We start from the raw sequence: 21,561 nt of genomic DNA on the forward strand, positions 1-21,561 counted from the left end.
TGCGGCAGTCCTCTGGGCGAAAATGCCTTGTTGATGCTAGAGGTCAGAGGAGAATAGGCTGACTGATTCAAGCTGATAGAAGAGCAACGTTGACTGAAATAACCACTCGTTACAACCGAGGAATGCAACAAAGCATTTGTGAAGCCTAAACACGCACAACCTTGAGGCGGATGGGCTACAACAGCAGAAGACCCCACCGGGTACCACTCATCTCCACTACAAATAGGAAAAAGAGGCTACAATTTGCACGAGCTCACCAAAATTGGACTGTTGAAGACTGGAAAAATGGTTTCTTGAACATGACAATGAGTTCACTGTACTAAAATGGCCCCCACAGTCACCAGATCTCAACCCAATAGAGCATCTTTGGGATGTGGTGGAACGGGAGCTTCGTGCCCTGGATGTGCATCCCTCAAATCTCCATCAACTGCAAGATGCTATCCTATCAATATGGGCCAACATTTCTAAAGAATGCTATCAGCACCTTGTTGAATCAATGCCACGTAGAATTAAGGCAGTTCTGGAGGCAAAAGGGGGTCCAACACCATATTAGTATGGTGTTCCTAATAATTCTTTAGGTGAGTGTAGTAACATCAAGTTGGCAATTGATTATAAAACTTATAACAGAAGAATGGCACAACACACAGTTATAAAGAAGGCACCTCAAGAATTGTTACTGCACAGAGCAGGGCTGGCCAACCTGCTGCTCTCCAGCTGTTGTAAAACTACAATTCCCACCATGCCATGCTGTAGACTGATACCTGTAGGCTGTCTGAGCATGCTGGGAGTTGTAGTTTTTCAACAGCTGGAGAGCCGCAGGTTGGCCAGCCCTGGCACAGAGAATGTAAGTAGTTACTCAAACAGCTATGTCAGGAGAGCTGACATGTCCTCTTTAAAGGGGTTATCTACAGAAGACTGTGGGGGTCATTAATTATCCAGAAATATGCCTATATTAGTCGTATTTCTGGTGCAGGTTAAGGAGTAAGGGTCCATTCACACGTCCGCAATTCTGTTCTGCATTTTGCGGAATGGAATTGGGGACCCATTCATTTCTATGGATCCGCACTTCCGGGTCCGCAATTCCGTTCCCGAAAAAAATAGAACATGTCCTATTCTTGTCTGCAATTGCGGACAAGAATAGGCATTTTCTATTAAGTGCCGGCGATGTGTGGTCCGCAAAATGCGGAACGCACATTGCCGGTGTCCGTGAAACACTTACGGACGTGTGAATGGACCCTAAAGGTTGTTTGCGTCGCAATCTGTGACTTTTCCCCGCTCAAGTCCAGTCAAAAATAGTGGGTGGGGAAGGTAACGTGCCAATAGGCCTATCTCATTCATCATTGTGGATATAGTGGTTAGTAAGACCGGCATCTTATACGCAGGTCTCAATAAATGACCCCCTTGGTTCACATCTGTATTGGAATGTATTCAATCTCATTCAACATGTTCACTCATACTCAACACACTCTGTGCTGCTGTGACTAAATGACTGGCATTGAAACCCTGCAATGAATTATAAATGGAGCTGTGTCGACAGGCTGGATTTGCTGCTTCTTCACGCAAACATTTACTTTTTTGCATATGTTCTTTAGCCGATGACAGTGGCACAGCCTGCATGCTAAATTATTCATCAATGCAAATTTCCCTACATAGCTCCTTGGGCCAAATTCAAATTTAATAGAAGAATGCACACTTTGTCCCAAGTCATCGGTGCTCGGATGTCAGAAGAAGAAAAGAGGAAATTCATGTATTGCTGTAAGGCCCCTTTCACACGGGCGAGTATTCAGCGCGGATGCAATGCGTGAGTTGAATGCATTACACCCGCACTGAATCCTGACCCATTCATTTCTATGGGGCTGTTCATATGAGCGGTGATTTTCACAGATCACTTGTGCGTTGCGTGAAAATCGCAGCATGCTCTATATTCTGCGTTTTTTCACGTAACGCAGGCTCCATAGAAATGAATGTGGTTGCGTGAAAATCGCAAGCAAGTGCGGATGCGGTGCCATTTTCCTGCACGGTTTCTAGGAGACGATCGGGATGGAGACCCGATCATTATTATTTTCCCTTATAACATGGTTATAAGGGAAAATAATAGCATTCTGAATACAGAATGCATAGTAAAATAGCGCTGGAGGGGTTAAAAACAAATAAAAAATAATTTAACTCTCCTTAATCCACTTGATCGCGCAGCCGGCATCTCCTTCTGTCTTCATCTTAGCTGTGTGCAGTAACAGGACCTGTGGTGACGTCACTCCGGTCATCACATGATCATCACATGATCTTTTACCAGTGATGGATCATGTGATGATCATGTGATGACCGGAGTGACGTCACCACAGGTCCTGTTACTGCACACAACTAAGATGAAGACAGAAGGAGATGCCGGCTGCACGATCAAGTGGATTAAGGTGAGTTAAATTATTTTTATTTGTTTTTAACCCCTCCAGCGCTATTTTACTATGCATTCTGTATTCAGCGCAGAAAAATCATGCATGTTCCCGCAACGCACCCGCACAACGCCCATGTGAAACCAGCCTAATGGCTTACATGCTGATTAGGAGGTTGTCAATGTATGTTATCATTAGACAAGCACATTTAAGCCTCTTTCAAATGACCGTATGGCTATTTCAGTGTTTTGAGGTCCGTTTTTCACGGATCCGTTGTTCCGTTTTTTGTTTCCGTTGTGTTTCCGTTCCATTTTTCCATATGGCATATACAGTATACAGTAATTACATAGAAAAAATTGGGCTGGGCATAACATTTTCAATAGATGGTTCCGCAAAAACGGAACGGATACGTTGCATTTCCATATGTGTTCAGTTTTTTTTGCGGACCCATTGACTTGAATGGAGCCACGGAACGTGATTTGCGGTCAATAATAGGACATGTTCTATCTTTCAATGGAACGGAAATACGGAAACGGAATGCATACGGAGTACATTTTGTTTTTTTGCGGACCCATTGAAATGAATGGCTCCGTATACGGAACGCAAAAAACGGCCCGCAAAACAAAAACAAGAAAACGGTAGTGTGAAAGAGGCCTCAGTGTGACACTGACCCTAATACATTCTTCAAAATTATGATTTGCAACACTTGAAGGGTAATCTGTCACCAGTGACTTTCTATCAAACTGTTTGCATAGACACATAGCTGGGGTCAGGGGCGGATTGCCATAGACCTTACAGGGAAATTTCCCGGTGGGCCGATGCCCAGGGGGCCGCCTGAGTCCTCCTCGCGGCCGGTTTCTGGGGATGTCTTTTGTGCTGCTGGCGGTATCTTGTGATGGACTGTGGTATTTGGCTCTGTTGGGGCGGTATAATGTGCCACAATATGGTACTGCTGGCCCTGCCTTCCATCAGTTTGGACCCGACTACAAAACGGGGCCACTTTAGGTACCCAGTCCGCCTGGGGTTCCTCTGATTGAAACCCTATTTTTCTCTTGCTGATCTGAGGCTCCCTTCGCTAGTTACGATGCTTTTTTTTATTATGCAAATTATGCCTTTTGTGCAAGGTGGGTGTCACCATTGCTGTCGTTGCACCCAAGCTCTTAGTGGACCCATGATACAACAGCCTGACACTGTAAAGATTATAGTAAAAATGGAATTTTAATCATTTGAGGCAGTGTAATGACTTTAATTGTTCTGTAAATACATAATAACATTCTAAAAAGAACAATTGCATTTTTTTTTTTAAAGGAAAAAAAAAATAAAACATTCATTTTTAATGAAAAAGAAAATATATTCCGAACCATTTCGATGTTTTAGACCTGTGAAAAATGCACACCTTTACACCTTAAAAAAACAAAAGAACAGTTCTATACCATCATAAATATAAAGTTGTAGTACTTAGTACCACTGAAACCAGTCATACAAAAGAAATGACACTTATGAGCACATACTATAGTTGCCAACTGTTCCAAATTTGCAGAGGCCGTCCTTGATTTTCAGAGGCAGTCCAAGCAAATCTCGGGTGCAAACCTGGGCATATCCAGGTGGGTTTAGCTGTTCTGGGGCGGGGCTGAGATGCCCCAATTCTATCAACTAAAATGTTGGTAAGTATGTAAGCACTCATATCTCACGTCTCAGCAATTCATGATCGGCTTAGGCTACTTTCACACTGGCGTTTCTGGGTCCTCTTGTGAGATCCGTTTCAGGGCCCAATATGGATCAGTTCAGCCCCAATGCATTCTGAATGGATAAGGATCCGTTCAGAATGCATCAATTTCGCTGCGTTTGGTCTCCGTTGCGTTTTTTAGACAGTCACTAAAACGCAGCTTGCAGTGTTTTGGTGTCCGCCTGACGATGCGAAGCCAAACGGATCCGTCCTGACTTACAATGTAAGTCAATGGGGACGGTTCCGTTTTTCACTGACACAATATGGTTCATTTAAAAATTGATCCGTCCCCCATTGACTTTCAATGTAACTTAGGACGGATTCGTTTTGACTTAGACTTTTTTTAAATAAATATTGCAAACAGATCAGTTCTGAACAGATACAAGCGTTTGCATTATTGGTGCGGATCCGTCTGTGCAGATACAAAACAGATCCGCACCGAACGCTGGTGTGAAAGTAGCCTTACATTCATGATATCACAAAACAAAACTCTTAAGAGATAATCCAACCAAGATACAGCCATTTTAACGTATTATATGACCACAACATCTGATTCAAAGATCACCATGGGACCCTTTGGAATATTGCCAGAAATGTGGTTGGGAGGATTCCTGTTGGTAATCTAAGTTCAGTTCAGTAAACCATGGTGTGATATAGATGTTAAGCTGTCAGGCTTCCTTGGCACTTCTCTGATCTCAGTTTAGTGTCAGTTCTGCCTTAAGCTCAAGCTTATTGTGGGGGGTTCTGCTGTGATATAGATGTTAAACTGTATGAGAAACTAGCCTAATATGTATTTTCACAAAATTCTGATTACTAATGCATTAGCTAGAAATAGCTAAGGACTCATGCACACGACCGTGCCGTTTTTTGCGGTCCGCAAACCGCAGATCCGCAAAAAAACGGAAGCTGCCCATGTGCCTTCCACAATTTGCGGCCGTCAATATAATGCCTATTCTTGCCCAAAAAGCGCGGACAAGAATAGGACATGTTTTTTTTTTTTTTGCGGGTCCTCGGAACGGAGCAACGGATGCAGATGTCAGGCATCCTTGGCACTTCTCTGATCTCAGTTTAGGGTCAGTTTTTTCCTTTAGCTCAAGGACTAGGCCATTTGGGACAGACTTGGTTGCTAGGGAGGCTCTTGCAGATAACTGCATTTAGACATTGTTTCTGTAGCAACCGGTCTGTCCTAAATGACTGACAACAGAGATGGGGGAAAGCAGCTTGGCAGCAGTTATACCATTGAACTTGCAATCTCAGACGAAGGCAGGGCACCATATGAGCATAATAATATATTATTTTATCCAACCTTTAAAAGCAATGGATGAACTTATTAAAATCAAATCAGACCGCACTCATTACAGATTTCTTCATCATATTTACACTTTGTACTCAAGTGTAGGCGTACATAGCTTGTGAGCCTGGAATGAGGGAAATGAGGTCCAAGAGTATGGCCATGATCACAGATAAATAACAGGACTTTTAGAAAGTTCATTCCTTTGTGGCTGTGCAGAACTCATTGTAAAGTGTAGGACCCAAAGCAGATAGTGGTGTTGTCCATTGTACGCTCAGTAAACAATATGGAGTCTTCCATAGAATAAAGCGCTCTTCCACCTGCAATATCAAGAAAATACATTAAAAAAATTACCTAATTTCTTTATAAATTTAGACTGGAATAATTTATGGCACACGTGGAGAAAGACTGCCGCTGCATGCTCCTTAACACTACAGAATTAGGTATCCTTCACTTGAGGCAGAATTTTCTTGCACCCTAAGGCCCCTTTCACACGGGCGAGATTTCCGCGCGGGTGCAATGCGTGGGGTGAACGCATTGCACCCGCACTGAATCCGGACCCATTCATTTCTATGATTTTCATGCATCACTTGTGCGTTGCGTGAAAATCGCCGCATGCTCCTCTTTGTGCATTTTTCACGTAACGCAGGCCCCATAGAAATGAATGGGGTTGCGTGAAAATCGCAAGCATCCGCAAGCAAGTGCGGATGCAGTGCGATTTTCACGCACGGTTGCTAGGTGACTATCGGGATGGAGACCCGATCATTATTATTTTCTCTTATAACAAGGGGAAATAATAGCATTCTGAATACAGAATGCATAGTAAAAAAGGGGTGGAAGGGGTTAAAAAATAATAATATTTAAACTCACCTTAATCCACTTGTTCGCGCAGCAGGCATCTCTTTTGTCTTCTTTCTTCAGGACCTGGGTAAAGGACCTGTGGTGACGTCACTACGCTCATCACATGATCCATCACCATGGTGATGGATCATGTGAATGACCATGTGATGAGTGCAGTGACGTCATCAAAGGTCCTTTTCCTCACAGATGAAGACAGAAGAGATGCCGGCTGCGCGAACAAGTGGATTAAGGTGAGTTAAAATATATATATTTTTTTTTTTTATTGTACTATGCTTTCTGTATTCAGAATGCTATTATTTTCCCTTATAACCATGTTATAAGGGAAAATAATACAATCTACACAACCTTGAACCCAAACCTGAACTTCTGTGAAGAAGTTCGCGTCTGGGTACCACAGTCGGTTTTTTATCACGTGTGTGCAAAACGCATTGCACCCGCGCGATAAAAACTGAACAATGGAATGCAATCGCAGTCAAAACTGACTGCAATTGCGTACCTACTCGCGCGGGTTTGCATCCAGACCTAATCCGGACACGCCCGTGTGAAAGAGGCCTTAGGGTCCATTCACGCGTCCGTACGGACACCGGCAATATGCGTTCCGCCTTTTCTTGTCCGCAATTGCAGGCAAGAATCGGACATGTTCTATTTTTTTCCGGAACGGAAGTGCAGATCCGCAAATGCGGGCAGCACATTCCGGGCCCATTGAAAATGAATGTGTCCGCATCTGTTCCGCTAAATTGCGGAACGGATACAAACTCATTTTGCGGACGTGTGAATGGACCCTTAGACTACACTGAGTTTGTTGCGTGTCACCATGGAGATACATAGTCTGCACAGGTGCTCTGGAAACAATGGAAATCGCTAGAAAACAGCTTCATTCCTTATTTTATATGCATCTAAAGAATACAATTTTTTTTTTTACTAAGATGCTTTAATAAGATATATTGCAACGTTTAATATAGTCACAAGTATTACTAAGTTATCCCAAAAAATATATATGAAAATTGTCTATAGTACATATGTATACTTTCAGCCACAGGACCTACTTCCTAAATCTGGCTAGCTCTTGTTATACATTATATTACAAATGTACAGTAAAGTTAAGCTTTTCACTGAACTATAGAAACGATTCTGCAGTATAATGTATTATTATTATGTATATTACATTCTCTCTCCCATGCCTAAAAATAACAGACAAGAGCTACAGGCGGTGTCTATAAGGAACAAGTATGATATACTGTACACACACAAGACAAATAAGTCATTAGATCTGTGTGTGTGGAAGGTTTATTTCTATAGAATATATGATAATTTGTAGTTTTATAACAACCAGGATGTGCAATATTTTTCAGAAACTCTCCTTCTTCACCCAGGCAGCCCCTCTGAGATAAGCATTGGAGCACTAATGGGTGGGCTTTAGCGGTAAAGCCCCCCATTAGTGCCAGTGACGACATCAGCTCTGATCCCGGACAACCCCTTTAATTTATCTAAAAATTACATACATAGAAGGAAATGACAATGACAGACAAAGATCAAAATAGTGCCCCATCATGGTCCTGTAAAGGTCTGAAGTTTGCTTCCCTCTTCTCCACCCTGCTTCTAGAGACTTAGAGATTAATAATGATTGGGCTCCATGCCCTTGTTTGCCACTTACCTTACTTATGCACAGGAGGTGGTTTGTCAGTTTTCACTGTGCCACTATCTTGCAGGGCCTCCACTATCCAGGAAAGTGCCTTACTACAGTATTCCACCTGAAATATAGAATTCTCTCTCGTTAACCCACTTATTCATATTAGAGACAGATTTATGACCTATCGCTTCTCTAATGGACCCAATGGAAATTTGCACTGATAGAATTAATGTAAAATAAACTGCTGATGCCTTCATTTCTCCTTATCATCTCAATGGTTTCCTTGAATGAACCCTGGAGTCTGGCTGGAAAGTTACAGCACTTTTGTGTGGAGTAATTGGAGAGGGCCGGCATACTTTAACATTTACTGATCTGTGCCAAGCTTCATTCTACCCTCAGCCTCAGGTCACCTTCCAGATACTATGATTCACACAAGGAAAAAGGCAGGAGGCTCACATGAAGTTTTATTAAAGGGAACCTACATTAAGGACAATCCGTGGATGTAGCTGTTAAAGCCCCCACCCCAAAGTTACATGGTGCATCACATATAACAACCTCTTAGGGTCTATGCTCACTGTGGATTTCCAGATTTAGGCCGAATGCACACGGCCGTGTTCCGCGGCCGAGAGTGGTCCGTGGTATGCCGGGCTGGATTCCTGTTCAGAGTAGGAGCGCACGGCGTCATTGGTTGCTATGACGCCGTGCGCTTCATACCGCCGCTGCACTACAGTAATACACTCATATACTGTGACACCGTGCGCTCCTGCTTTGAACAGGAATCTAGCCCGGCATACCACGGATCTGGAGGGTGGGGATTGCTCTGTGTCCATTCAAGATAATAGACCAGACTTCTTACAATTACCCTGGCTGAAGAAGGCAAACAATATGAAACATGGGTAATACACTTTGATGTTATGCAGTGGATGTGAAACCACTGTCCCAAGCAAACAAATTTGACTTTGGGCTACACCTAAAGAAGTTATCCTGGCATTCCCCTGGTTTTTACCTTTTAAAGGGGTTTTCTCATCTCAGACAATGCATATGCCCCCATTGTCTTATAGGTGCTGGTCCCACCGCTGGGACCCGCACCTATATCGAGAACGGAGCCCCTAAAGTGAAGGAGAGCACACTGCACATGCGCACCCGCTCTCCATTTATTTCTATGGGGCGGCCGAAAATTGCTGTCTTCACCATAGAAATAAATGGGAGCATGGGCCGCGCATGCGTGGCACACTCCCATTCACTTCTATGGGAGAGGCTGGGATTAGCTATTGGTGGTGGACGGACCCCGGGAAAGCTGGGGTCCTCCAGCCACAGCGCTCCTCGCTCTGTTCTCAATATAGGTGCGGGTCCCATCGGTGGGACCCGCACTTATCAGACAATGGGGGCATATCCTAGCGATATGCCCCCATTGTCTAAGATGGGAATACCACTTTAACCCCTATACAGGTATCTGGACGTTTCTGCAGGGGAACCACCAGGCCACTAACTCCAGCTAACAGACGGGGGTCAAGAGACACAAGAGCAGGGCACCAAGGGGGTCAAGCAACCAAAGTCAGGGACAAGACAAGGTCAGTAGAGGCAGAGTACATAAAATCCTTTCAACAGCCTGAGGTCAGGCTAAGCGGCAAAAGGTCAATGTGAAGATCAGACAGGTCATATCATGCAGTGGAGGGTCAATATCCAGGAAATGAGCAGAAGTTATTAAACAGGCAAACAAATGTAATACAGCAACTAGGAAGCTATTTCTCAGACCATTTTCCACAAGGGAAGGTGAGTTAAGAACCCCCAGGTTGCCAAGCATTGGCTGGGGAAGACTAGGGTGCACATGCTGGACCTTTAAGAGCCAGAGACGCGGACGTGGCCTACAGACCGACAGAGAGTGGTCAAGCCAACAAGCAGGCCGCAGCCTACATGGAGGGACAGAGCTACTCTAGTCAAGTGGAAGGCAAATCCATGCCCCTAGGACAGAGGCAGGTGAACAGAGCCTGGGGCCTCTGCTGTCGTATCTGGTCATATATTCTTATGTGTATTTACTGGTATTTCTATTCTGCCCCCAAATATATAACCACAGGTACCTCCATTTCCAGTGCTTTCAATCTTCGGTCATGTTCCTTGATCTCATTGAGCTGCTTCAATGCTATATCAACCCTACAGAAATAAAAAATGTGTGACTAATAGGCACCCAACAGAGTAGGGCAGGCTTACATTGAAAAAACACCAAACACCATATTTATAAGGTCCTTTTACTACTGTCTCTGAAACAAGTGTGTCAGCAAAAGTAGTCAGACTACCTCAAGAACAGGGCCCATCTCACCATTCACTTCTAAGGAAGTTCTGATAATAGCCAAGAACGTGCCCGCGGCTATTTTGTAATTCTTATAGAAGTGAATGGAGAGAGCTGCACATGAGTGTCAACCTTTCTATTCAAGACAACATGACATGGGATAGGAGTGGGTCCCAAGGGTGAGACCTTAATGGACATTTATGGCATATCTCGTGGAAATGCCATGTATGTCCAGATGGCATAACCTCTTTAAAACAACAGCAGACCGAGTCGTACCCAACTGATGCTGCATTGTGGTAAAGACTGGCATACAGTTTGTGCACTGTATAATTTTTTACTGGACTGTTCCTTTAAATTTAATTCTAGCCTTTAGATTATATGAGGATACTGATAACTTACTTTTGGGATGTGCGTCTCAGACGTTCTGTGTCACTGTCCCTCTTGTGTTTGGCTATATTCACCAAGTAATTTTCCTTTTGTACAGCTTCCCATGTGAGCATCCTGCTGTCTAGAGGCTCCTTCAGCTGCAACACTAGAAACGAAAAGTATAATTGTCAGCTATTAACAAGCGGACAACCCCCACCAGAAGCTCCAACCATGGGCCCAAGTTATGACATAATAGAGCCCACTAACATCTACGGTAAGTTGTACTTCCGTTGAGTCCGAAGGACCTCTTTGACAAGCAGTTCAAGTTTCATATCACATTTTCATATTTTTATGCTCACATATGCCACTTTTGAGTAATATTTAATTTGAAGAAAAGATGTCTCTATTGTGGTTTGTAGGAATACTTACTGAAATGTCTTATCTTCTGAGACTCGACCTTGCGGATCTTGCGTTTGATAAACGTGTGAACGTGGCTGATAATGATGAATGGTGGGGCAAGGGCTGGACGATTGTGATATTCAACTATCAGGTTGTATCGCTGGAATTTCCAATATATATCACTGTTACCTTGCACTTTGGAGAACGTGTAGCTAATGAGATAAGAAGCAGAGCAAAGAGTTCACCAGAATATCATACAAAGAAATTCAGCAATGCAGCTGTACGTACATACCTACATATATATCTATTGTGTGTGACCATATCATTGAGAGCTAGAGCAATTGTCTCTAACCTATCCTATTCTTATCCCACAGTAGCTGTCCATAGGCATTCGATTGGTGGTAGGATTTGGCATACTTTGACAAATACATTACTGTATTATTTAGTTATTGACCTCTAGAAGCATTGCTTTAAGGAAAGAGTGCAGTGCCTCATGGAGACGCCATACTAAAATATATATAGAATATGAACATGTGTGGAATTTGTGGGCTGGATTATTAGTGACAATAGTGAATTTCTTAGGATCACACTTTACTACATAGCAACTTAGCAAGTAATACTGTATTCTATTAAAATGTAACTGTCATATTTGTGCCTTTTTGTTTGCTAATTCGTAGGGACGGAGATAGGGAATATTTTTCTAATATAGTTTATAGAGATTTTGTATACTTATACTAGAAAAGTTGTCCATAAATGTCCATTATTAAATGAGTGTTGCTAAGTCACATCTGTCTTCCTAATGCACTACAGTACTGAACTGACTAGGAAGACGCGTTCGGGTGGAAGTTGCTGGTTTCTGGCCACACTGCTCCCTCACATAGTGGACAGTAGATTAGTATATAGTATATAATTGTCCTATACAGTAGAAGAGCTTCCCCCTTCCTCTCTTCATTGACAATAGTGAGCGCTTACTGCTCGCTGACATTTATCTCCTGGCAGCTGGTTAATTACTCAACGTGCCGGGAATACAGCAGAAGAACTCACAGACAGCGCTGGCCACGCTGACCGGTGAGAAAGACCTAGGAGTATAATTATATATTTTAATGTAACGATATTAATCTGCTGTCCACTATGTGAGGGAGCAGTGAGGACACCCAGAAGCTTCTAGCCCAGCATGTCTTCCTAGTCAGTACAGCACTGTACTGTATTAGGAAGACGGATGTGACTTAGCAACACTCATTTAAGAGAGCGCTGCTAAGGGAGATTTCAAGGCAAGTATTCTAGTATAAATGCACGATTTCTCCAAGAAAACTATATTAGAAAAAGATCATATTTGAGGAATTCCATGTCCCTTTGGCTCCCCCAACCTCTCTTGGCTTCACTCAAGAGAGACAATCAGACAGACGTGTACAGTGTGCTAATGTCTCTCCATAATAAAGCCAAGAGAACCAATGAGAGGCATGGGGCATGGAGCTTCACAGTGCACTGCAGTCCATTGGGTCTAGCATTCAGCGGGGGTCTTGGCAGATCTCACAGGCCCCACAGATCTTATATTTCTCTGTGTGCACATCAAAATAATGTTTACTTATTCCAGAATTGTGCACCTCATATATAAAAAGAAAAAAAAAATGTTATGCCCATAGCAAGACTCCCTCTTGTAGATGTTCCAGGATCCATAGAACACACAGGATCCAAAGCAAGTACAGTATAGCTGAAGCAGATCACAAGGCATCTTCTAACTCCATATGTGTTGGGACTCAAGTACTGTAACACTTGAGAAGGGTAAAGATGAGACCCTAATCAAGTCAGAAGAAAAATGTACAGCTTCTGGGTGGATGCAGACATAGGACATTAATTACCTGAACATGGCGATCAGCAGATTCAGCAGGAGGATATTTGCCACCAGCAAGAAGACAACAAGTAGGAAAATAACCAGCCAGTTGGCAAATGTGTTGACACATGGGGGAGCTAGTCCGCTCAAGATGACATCAGGATCATCTGAACACGTTTCATTAGTCAGCTTTCCAGCTAAGGAGCAAAGGAGACAAAATGATTTAATGTGGATGTTAACATCTTCATGACTATAGTACTTGCAATTTATGTTGTAAAGTTTATAATATAATCACCTACAAAACGACCTTTTGGGGCCACATATACACCACCTATCAGAAAAATGGGTATGCCCTGATCATTAATAAACAACGATCGTATGATTCAAAAGGTATAATTTTATTTTCAATATAGAAAAACTAAAAAACATAAAGAATCCACACAGTACATAAAAAGGGACACTGGAATGGGGTGACAAGGTATATCTCGCTCATATATAAAAAATATATATCACATATCAACATTGGAGGAAAACAACACCTCTCCACTGGAGCAGAGGACATCTATATCAGATTGAAGTAGACACAATAAACGTATACTATTGTGAAATGCTGTCCCATAATCCACAAAGTACTTATCTACCAAGGAGAGTCCATCCACCATAACATGACTACATAAAGTGCAAGTCCGGCTTTTACGATGCCGGAGACCTACTGGTCTTCCAGTATCCTATAATATATCCTAAAGCCGGCTCAAAAACCCCCCATCCCAGTGTCCCTCACTTCCAACGCGTTTCGCCGAATGCCTTCGTCAGGGGAAGTGAAGGAGAGTGGGGTGGCTGCCTATTTATAAATACACCACTCTCCCCCACTTCCCCTGATAAATCCATTCGGCGAAATGCGTTGGGTAAGTGAGGGACACTGGGATGGTTTTTTTTTGAGCTGGCTTTAGGATATATTATACAATACTGGAAGACCAGTAGGTCTCCGGCATCGTAAAAGCCGGACTTGCACTTGCACTTTATGTAGTCATGTTATGGTGGATCATGGGCTCTCCTTGGTAGATAAGTACTTTGTGGATTATGGGACAGCATTTCACAATAGTATACGTTTATTCTGTCTACTTTGATCTGATATAGATGTCCTCTGCTCCAGTGGAGAGGTGTTGTTTTCCTCCAATGTTGATATTATTTATATATGAGAGAGATATATACGGTACCTTGTCACCCCGTTCCAGTGTCCCTTTTTATGTACTGTGTGGATTCTTTATGTTTTTTAGTTTTTCTATATTGAAAATAAAATGATACCTTTTTAATCATACGATCGTTGTTTATTAATGATCAGGGCATACACATTTTTTTCTGATAGGTGGTGTATCAAAGTTTATAATATGACACATCCCAGAGACATGTCAGAAGATGGCTTCAGTAGCGCCCATGACCTGCAACCCCCACCAGTTCTCAAGATAAGGAGGCTATGGAGCTGTGTGAATTCCCATAAACTAGGGCTGGGGGATTTTGCCCAAAAATAAAATCTATATTTTTTTTAACCCTATGAACGATTTTCGATTCGAATTTCGATTTTGTTATGTTTAGTAATTAAACTGGAAAAAATACCAAGACTACATAGACTGACAGTGCAGGGGTTACTACATATCTATATAGACTGGCAGTGCAGGGGTTACTGTACATAGACCGGCAGTGCAGGATGTAAGGATGTATAGACCAGCAGTTCAGGGGTTACTATACATATATAGACTGGCAGTGCAGGGGTTACTATAAATATATATATATATATATATATATATACACACACACACATATATATATATATATATACACACACACACACACACACACACATACATACACACATTTTTTATGGACAAATTGGAAAACCATATTAAATGATAAAGATCATAAGTAATACATGTCTATAGCTCAATATTTTGATGAGAACTCATTACTAGCATTTACTGTGAGCTGAAAAATAATGATAATTACCACCCAAAAAATCACGAACACCTTTTTTTTTTTTTTTTTTATGGACAAAGGAAAAAAGTGGCCTATTTTTACGGACTGTCCAGAACTTTCTAGACGGTTGGCCATCCTGGCATCTCTGCCAGAAGACACTAGCACTATAAGGGCTCATGCACACGACAGTATTTTGCGTTCAGTATACTGGACGTTTTTTTAGTTCAGTATGCGGTACATATACTGAACCATTCATTTAAATGGTTCAGCAAAAAAAAACTAAGTGTCTCCGTGTGCATTCCGTTTTAGTATTTTCGTACCGTGAAAAGATAGAACATGTCCTATTCTAGTCCGCAAATCACGGTTCTTGGCTCCATTCAAGTCAATGGGTCCGCAAAAACTGAACACATACGAAAATGCATCTGTATGTCTTCCGTATCCGTTCCGTTTTTGCTGAACCATCTATTGAAAATGTTATGCCCAGCCCAATTTGTTCTATGTAATTACTGTATACTGTATATGGCATACGGAAAAACGGAAAGGAAAAACGGAAACACAACGGAAACAAAAAATTCTTAAAAAAACGGACCGCAAAACACTGAAAAAGCCATACTGTCGTGTGCATGAGCCCTTACTGACACATAGCTGGTGGGGGCCTTGTTACAGATTTTGTTTTAGGCCCCAGCCACTTCAGGTTACGCCTCTGGCATCCAGTCCATGACAGAAATTTTAGACCTAGTACCAGAGGGGATTGTACACTACAGAGTGCAAGCACCTTAATGTTATCAGTAGAGACCGTAAGATGGATTTCCCTTTTAAGGGAACCTTGGCATTAAACTATATAATTAATTTCCTAAGCCTGGCAGTTGGAATAGGTTGTGCAGTAAAACTATAGGATCAGATAGCCTTTCTGGTGGAGAAACAAGACTTTGATGCAGTCCTGGTCTCCTAATGTCTGACTCTGCAACACCTGAAATGCTGTAACGTAAAGGACCTGAGGATTGTGAACACTCTAGGGTTAAAGGAGCAGCTGTTTATTCAACACCCTGGAACAAAAAGTGCCAGGAAATTCTTATAACAGCTGTGAAAAGACAAAGTCAATGCCACCGAAGGTCAACTGCAAGTTATGAGCCTGTATCTGGAATCAGGAGCCTAAACATGAAGGTGCAGCCAGAGCTTGTGTGATATCACAATGAGCTGATGCACGTTTCAGAGCTCCGTTCTTTTCATGTCAGGTCAATAAAACCACGTAAGAATATTGCTCTTCCATCTGCTTATTTATTGGCCAAATGTTTTCAAGTCATCTGCTTCTTTCCAACATTTGGTTCTCTCAACCAAGTGTCACATAGAAACTAAGGATGAGCGAATTTCATATTTTGAAATAAATTTTCGCTTCATGTTGTGGTATTTACTGAATTGCGTTATGGATTCTGTTACCACGGACCATAACGCAATTCCATGACGAAATGCATAACGAAATGTCTTTAAAGTCATTCCGTTATTCATTCCATCATAACAGAAGTCTATGGCCTGCATAACGGAAACACGACGGATCCGTTTTGCAGCCCATAGACTTCTATTATGACGGAATGAATAACGGAATGCCTCTAAAGGCATTCTGTTATGCATTCCATCATGGAATTGCGTTATGGTCTGTGGTAATGGAATCCATAACACAATTCAGTAAATACCACAACACGGAGCGAAAACTAATTTCAAAATATGAAATTCGCTCATCCCTAATAGAAACCATTGTTCCTCAATGGCATAGCTATAGGAGTCACGCAATTGTCTCTTACCATCCATCTTATCTAGCTCAATCTGACCAAAGATTTGCAGGTAAGGTCTGTAGAACACACGTCGGAATATCCACCCCAGCCGTGTATCGTTGGGATGTAGGAGACCTTCTGTGGCAACGCCATATGCAATCAGCCAGACGCCAAGAAAAAACAGAAAGAAGAAGACGTCTTTCATCTGTGAAGAATGGTAGAGATTAAGTTATATTCATGTTCTTGGTAAAGAAAATACAATTCTGCAAAAAAAATAAGCATACATACACAACGTAACAAAATGTCAGTTTGGCATCCACAGCTTTAAAGGGGTTGTCACATCTCATTGTTTCCGAGACTAAGTGCAAAACACAGGTCGCCAGGCTTACAGAACTGGGCTGCTGTTTCCGTAACTCCAGTGCTGCAGTATATGTTCATGTTCAGCCATATTCCAGCATATTGCCGGGTAGGGGCCGGATCTCCACTAGATCCCATTATATTCAATGGGGCCGGCGGGCATTCCGGGACCATCTGGCAATGCCGGATACAGATAACTACTGCTGCAAATGTGAAATTAGCCTTACTAAAACATGTCAGGACTCAGGAGAGGTGACAAGTCCTATTTAACAGTGTGATATATTGAATACCCCTTCTTTGGCTTAAAGGGGTTCTCCGGGAATTAGAAAAATGAAAATACTTAAATATTACATTATTATAAATATATTCCCAAATACCTTTTATTAGTTATAATGGCTTGTTTTCTCTGGTTAGCAATCATTAGGAGAAATAAAATGGCTACTTGGCTACTGTCCTAACAGTACACACAAAACCTGTCCTAATCATACACAGGACAAGTTACTTCACAACACTGAGGTAAAGAGCTGCCTTATCCTCCTCTCTACTTGTCAGGGATTATGATCCTGTATACAGCTGATCTTCAGTTAAATCTCTATAGGAATGGAGGTCATGAGGAGGCATGAAGTACAGAGAGGATGTACAGGACAGACTGTGGTAATGAAAACTTCATACAAGTGCTACTGCTCATTACCACACCCCCACCTCCTCTCTGTACTTCATGTCTCCTCATGAACTCCATTCCCACAGAGATTCAGCTAAAAATCTTATAAGTAGTATTCAGGATCATAATCCCTGAAAAGCAGAGCAGAGAGGAGGATGAGGCAGCTCTTTCGCTCAGTGTTCTGAAGTAACTTTGCAGCGTCCCACTACGTGTGTGTGGGCACTGCTTAAAAGCACTTTTTGCTCTTAACAATGTATTGTGCGGTATTGTATGATTTTCTTATTAATGTATATGCAAAATCCCTGTTACCAGGCAGATTAGGTGTCATTTATACATCCCACCACTAGATGGGGCTATAGCTTAGGTCTTATATATATACCTAGGATAGGCCTAGAGAGGGAGATCCTAGTTGAGACCAGAGTGAGTCAGATAAGAAAATGTAGTCAGAGAAGAGAGCAGATCTGAGTAAGTCAGATGAGATTAGTGGGAGAAAATGTAGAGTGAAGACTCCATGACACAGATTAGTGAGTGGAGCCAACTTCGCTAGGAGGTGATAATAAGATGTGAGTTGCAGAAGAGCGTTTTCCTTCTGTGGCCGGACTATAGACTTGCATCCCTGACCAGTAAGAGAAGAGTTTGCCTCCCTGGAATAGAAACAAACTTCCTAAGGAATCATCGGTGATAAGAGCCATTATTGAGGGCCACAGACACCTTTGCATGGTGGAGGATTTATAGCTTCTGGCAGCCACACCATACTTCTGAGAGACAGTTGAGTTTTCCTGTCCAAATGTTCAGCTTGTAGGGAAAGAACAAGGAATAGGATCCAGCACATCAATAGGAACGAGGTACACCTAATCCACTGCTCCAAACTAAAACCTGAAAAGCCTAGAAACAGTGGATTTGCAGAACCAACTCTAAAAACATCAAGAGACTGCATTTTTGTACTGCTGCAACCAAAATCACCAAAAGTAAAAGTTGTGAGTTCCATCTTACCACTGTCTACCTCATTATTACTACTAATGGTTGTACCACCATTAAGGGTACTGGCGTCACGACAAAAAACATCAAGGGACTCAGCCGCAACAAGCACCCTAAGCACCCCTAACATCAAGGGCACTTCAACCACCATCTTGGCTGATGCTTCCTACCACAGAGCGTACCCCGGTGGATTTCGTGCTGTCCACCTCAACACTATGCTGCCAGCCCAGGGAGGTTTTCTGCTAACCGTGAGTAAACTTATGAACTGTGTGTTATTATTTGGCCCCTCATCGGTCCACCGTGCACCTCACGTGTTGCCCCTGCGCTACTGGCTGGCTGCAACTTGTCCTGCTGTGTGATTAGGACAGGTTTTGTGTGTACTAATAGGACAGCGGCCATTTTAGTTCTCCTTAGACAAAAAAAAACAAAAAACATTATAACTAATGAAAGGTATTTGGGAATATATTTATAATAAAGTAATATTTAGGTATTTTCATTTTCTTAATTCCTGGAGAACCCCTTTAATGTCACTAAAACCAAATGTGGACAACAGAGGAAAGAGGATATGAAACAAAGAGATGGAAAAAAGATGTACACTTACATGTCATACAGATTTTCATGTACACTTACCATCTTTCTGACAATTATTATTTTTGGCCCCAGCTGTTTGTTGACTGCAAAAATGTGAATAAGTCGAAGGGTAAAAACCATGAAGTCAAAACACATGATGGTCCGTCCTGACTCAAAAGAGGTGTCCATCATTCTGTACAAAAATATAATAAGGGGGGAATTTATCATGAGGGTAATATTTGAAGTCAGCTTTGTTTAAGTCTGCTTTGGAGTACTTTATGCCACATGTCTCATGTTTGATAACTTTGTCTTATCCTTAAAGGGACTCTGTCACCAGTTTCTAACCCCCCCTTTTAAAACTATTGTTCTCTCCATGGTTCCCTTGTCATTACAAAGCTGTTGTTATAAGATAAATCCGCTGTGTAGTTTTGATAAAAATCGCTTTTATCTAACCTGTCAATCTTCTGGATAAGGTGCCCAGGGCGTTTCTGAAGGTCTGAATCTGCCGCTCTCCGCCGCTGCCGTTGGTGCCCAGCTCCTCCCATGATCCTTTCAGCGCCACCTCGATGTAATGAAATCCGCCTCCGGCTCTCCTCAGTGCCCCCTCCTCCTTTTCAAAGATCCCGCGCGTGCGCACAGGCCTGTGCCTGATGCGCCCGTGCGGACTTTTAGATTCTGCCTCGTTGAGCGAAGTGCGCATGCGCGCGCACGCGCGCGAACATGCGCGAACGCGCGCGAATGCGCGCTTCGCTCAACGAGGCAGAATCTAAAAGTCCGCACGGGCGCATCAGGCACAGGCCTGTGCGCACGCACAGGATCTTTGAAAAGGAGGAGGGGGCACTGAGGAGAGCCGGAGGCGGATTTCATTACATCGAGGTGGCGCTGAAAGGATCATGGGAGGAGCTGGGCACCAACGGCGGCGGCGGAGAGCGGCAGATTCAGACCTTCAGAAACGCCCTGGGCACCTTATCCAGAAGATTGACAGGTTAGATAAAAGCGATTTTTATCAAAACTACACGGCGGATTTATCTTATAACAACAGCTTTGTAATGACAAGGGCACCATGGAGAGAACAATAGTTTTAAAAGGGGGGGTTAGAAACTGGTGAAAGAGTCCCTTTAAAGGATGACTGTCATATTTTCACTCAAAATTAAATTTTCATATATGTTGTTGCTGCTGTGGTGAGACTCCATAATCACTAACTATTGTGTTCACATACCACTTGTTTAATAAGATTCCGTCTATAGCAACCGCTCCTCACAAGACTTCTTTCTGACTATCTTCTCAAGATGGCCGCCGATGCCCTTACTCTGAGGCTAAGACCTCCCTCCCTAACTACCCAGAATTAATTAGGCTCATTTCGGGAACGCGCAGCCTCACCCCAACCAATCAGCTTTTTCCAGACTTAGGGTCCATTCACACGTCCGTAGAATGGGTCCGCATCCGTTCCGCAATTATCCGGAATGGGTGCGGACCCATTCATTCTCTATAGGGCTGGAAGAGATGCGGAGAGCAAACTATGTGCTCTCCACATCCGCATTTCCGGAGCGCGCTCCCGATCTTCCGGTCCGCAGCTCCGCAAGAAAATAGAGCATGTCCTATTCTTGTCCGCAATTGCGGACAAGAATAGTTATTTCTATGGGGGTGACGGCAGGGTGTATTGTAGATGCGCAATTTGCATATCCGCAATGCAGTACGGACGTGTGAATGGACACGCCCTCTTCCTCCTGAGTAGTTGATTGTGAATTTTTATCGCAAATATCGGCACTATCCTGGTCCGACGGGAGCGCGCATGCAACATACTGGACTGCCCACTACTGCGTCCTCTGTCTTCTGTATATAGAAGATAGGAACTGAAATGCCTGGGGGAAGAAAGAACATGCTGCAATTACTAGGTAATTCAATACCTATGCAAAAGTATTAACTAGGCAACTAAGGTAAACTTAGTCAGACCTATCCAATACATACAAAAAAATATATATATATGACAGTTACCCTTTAATCCTAATTCTTTTGTCTAGAAAAGCCCCTCCAGTTTTCCTACTCCAGCCTCTTTATGGAGTGAGATTTTTTAGATCGGGAGTGAAACTCATTAACATAGCTAACCACGCCCACTTCCCCACCCACATTGTAAAATTGAAGTGAGTGGTGTAAAACTGCAAAAAGTTGCAAATGTTTGCACGAGTACAAAAGGTTGCAAAAGCCCTATTTTATGACTTTTTGAAGCCAGAATTCTGAACTGAAGGCTTGATAAATCAGGACCATGTTTCTATTGAGTTTTTTGGTCTGGGTCTTTTGTTATGTTGGGATGTAATATATAAAGTGTTAAATGCCAGTGATATCATTTTTATCCGAATAACAACTTCGGGTAAAGCTACACTCACACGACTGTATGAATGAGTCCGCATCCGTTCTGCAATTATGCAGAACAGGTGTGGACCCATTAATTTCTTTGGGGCCGCAAAAGATGCGGA

The 21,561-nt window shown here is 42.7% G+C and overlaps 1 protein-coding gene across 1 annotated transcript in view; it reads right to left on the reverse strand.

Annotated features, from left to right (window-relative positions):
* Positions 1-5,064: 5,064 nt before the first annotated feature.
* The window catches only part of TRPM4 (transient receptor potential cation channel subfamily M member 4), a 49,603-nt gene continuing 33,106 nt past the window's right edge, over positions 5,065-21,561 (reverse strand). Inside the window, exons 16-23 of the mRNA XM_044278151.1 lie at positions 19,148-19,280; positions 16,552-16,726; positions 12,810-12,978; positions 10,981-11,162; positions 10,585-10,717; positions 9,977-10,049; positions 7,923-8,019; positions 5,065-5,727 (exon numbers count right to left, since the gene is read on the reverse strand). Coding sequence (XP_044134086.1) covers positions 7,924-8,019; positions 9,977-10,049; positions 10,585-10,717; positions 10,981-11,162; positions 12,810-12,978; positions 16,552-16,726; positions 19,148-19,280 — 961 coding nt within the window. The 3' untranslated portion in view covers positions 5,065-5,727; position 7,923. The remainder of the gene's footprint in view (positions 5,728-7,922; positions 8,020-9,976; positions 10,050-10,584; positions 10,718-10,980; positions 11,163-12,809; positions 12,979-16,551; positions 16,727-19,147; positions 19,281-21,561) is intronic.

This window comes from Bufo gargarizans, chromosome 2, assembly GCF_014858855.1.
Source record: "Bufo gargarizans isolate SCDJY-AF-19 chromosome 2, ASM1485885v1, whole genome shotgun sequence".
Classification (NCBI taxonomy): domain Eukaryota; kingdom Metazoa; phylum Chordata; class Amphibia; order Anura; family Bufonidae; genus Bufo; species Bufo gargarizans.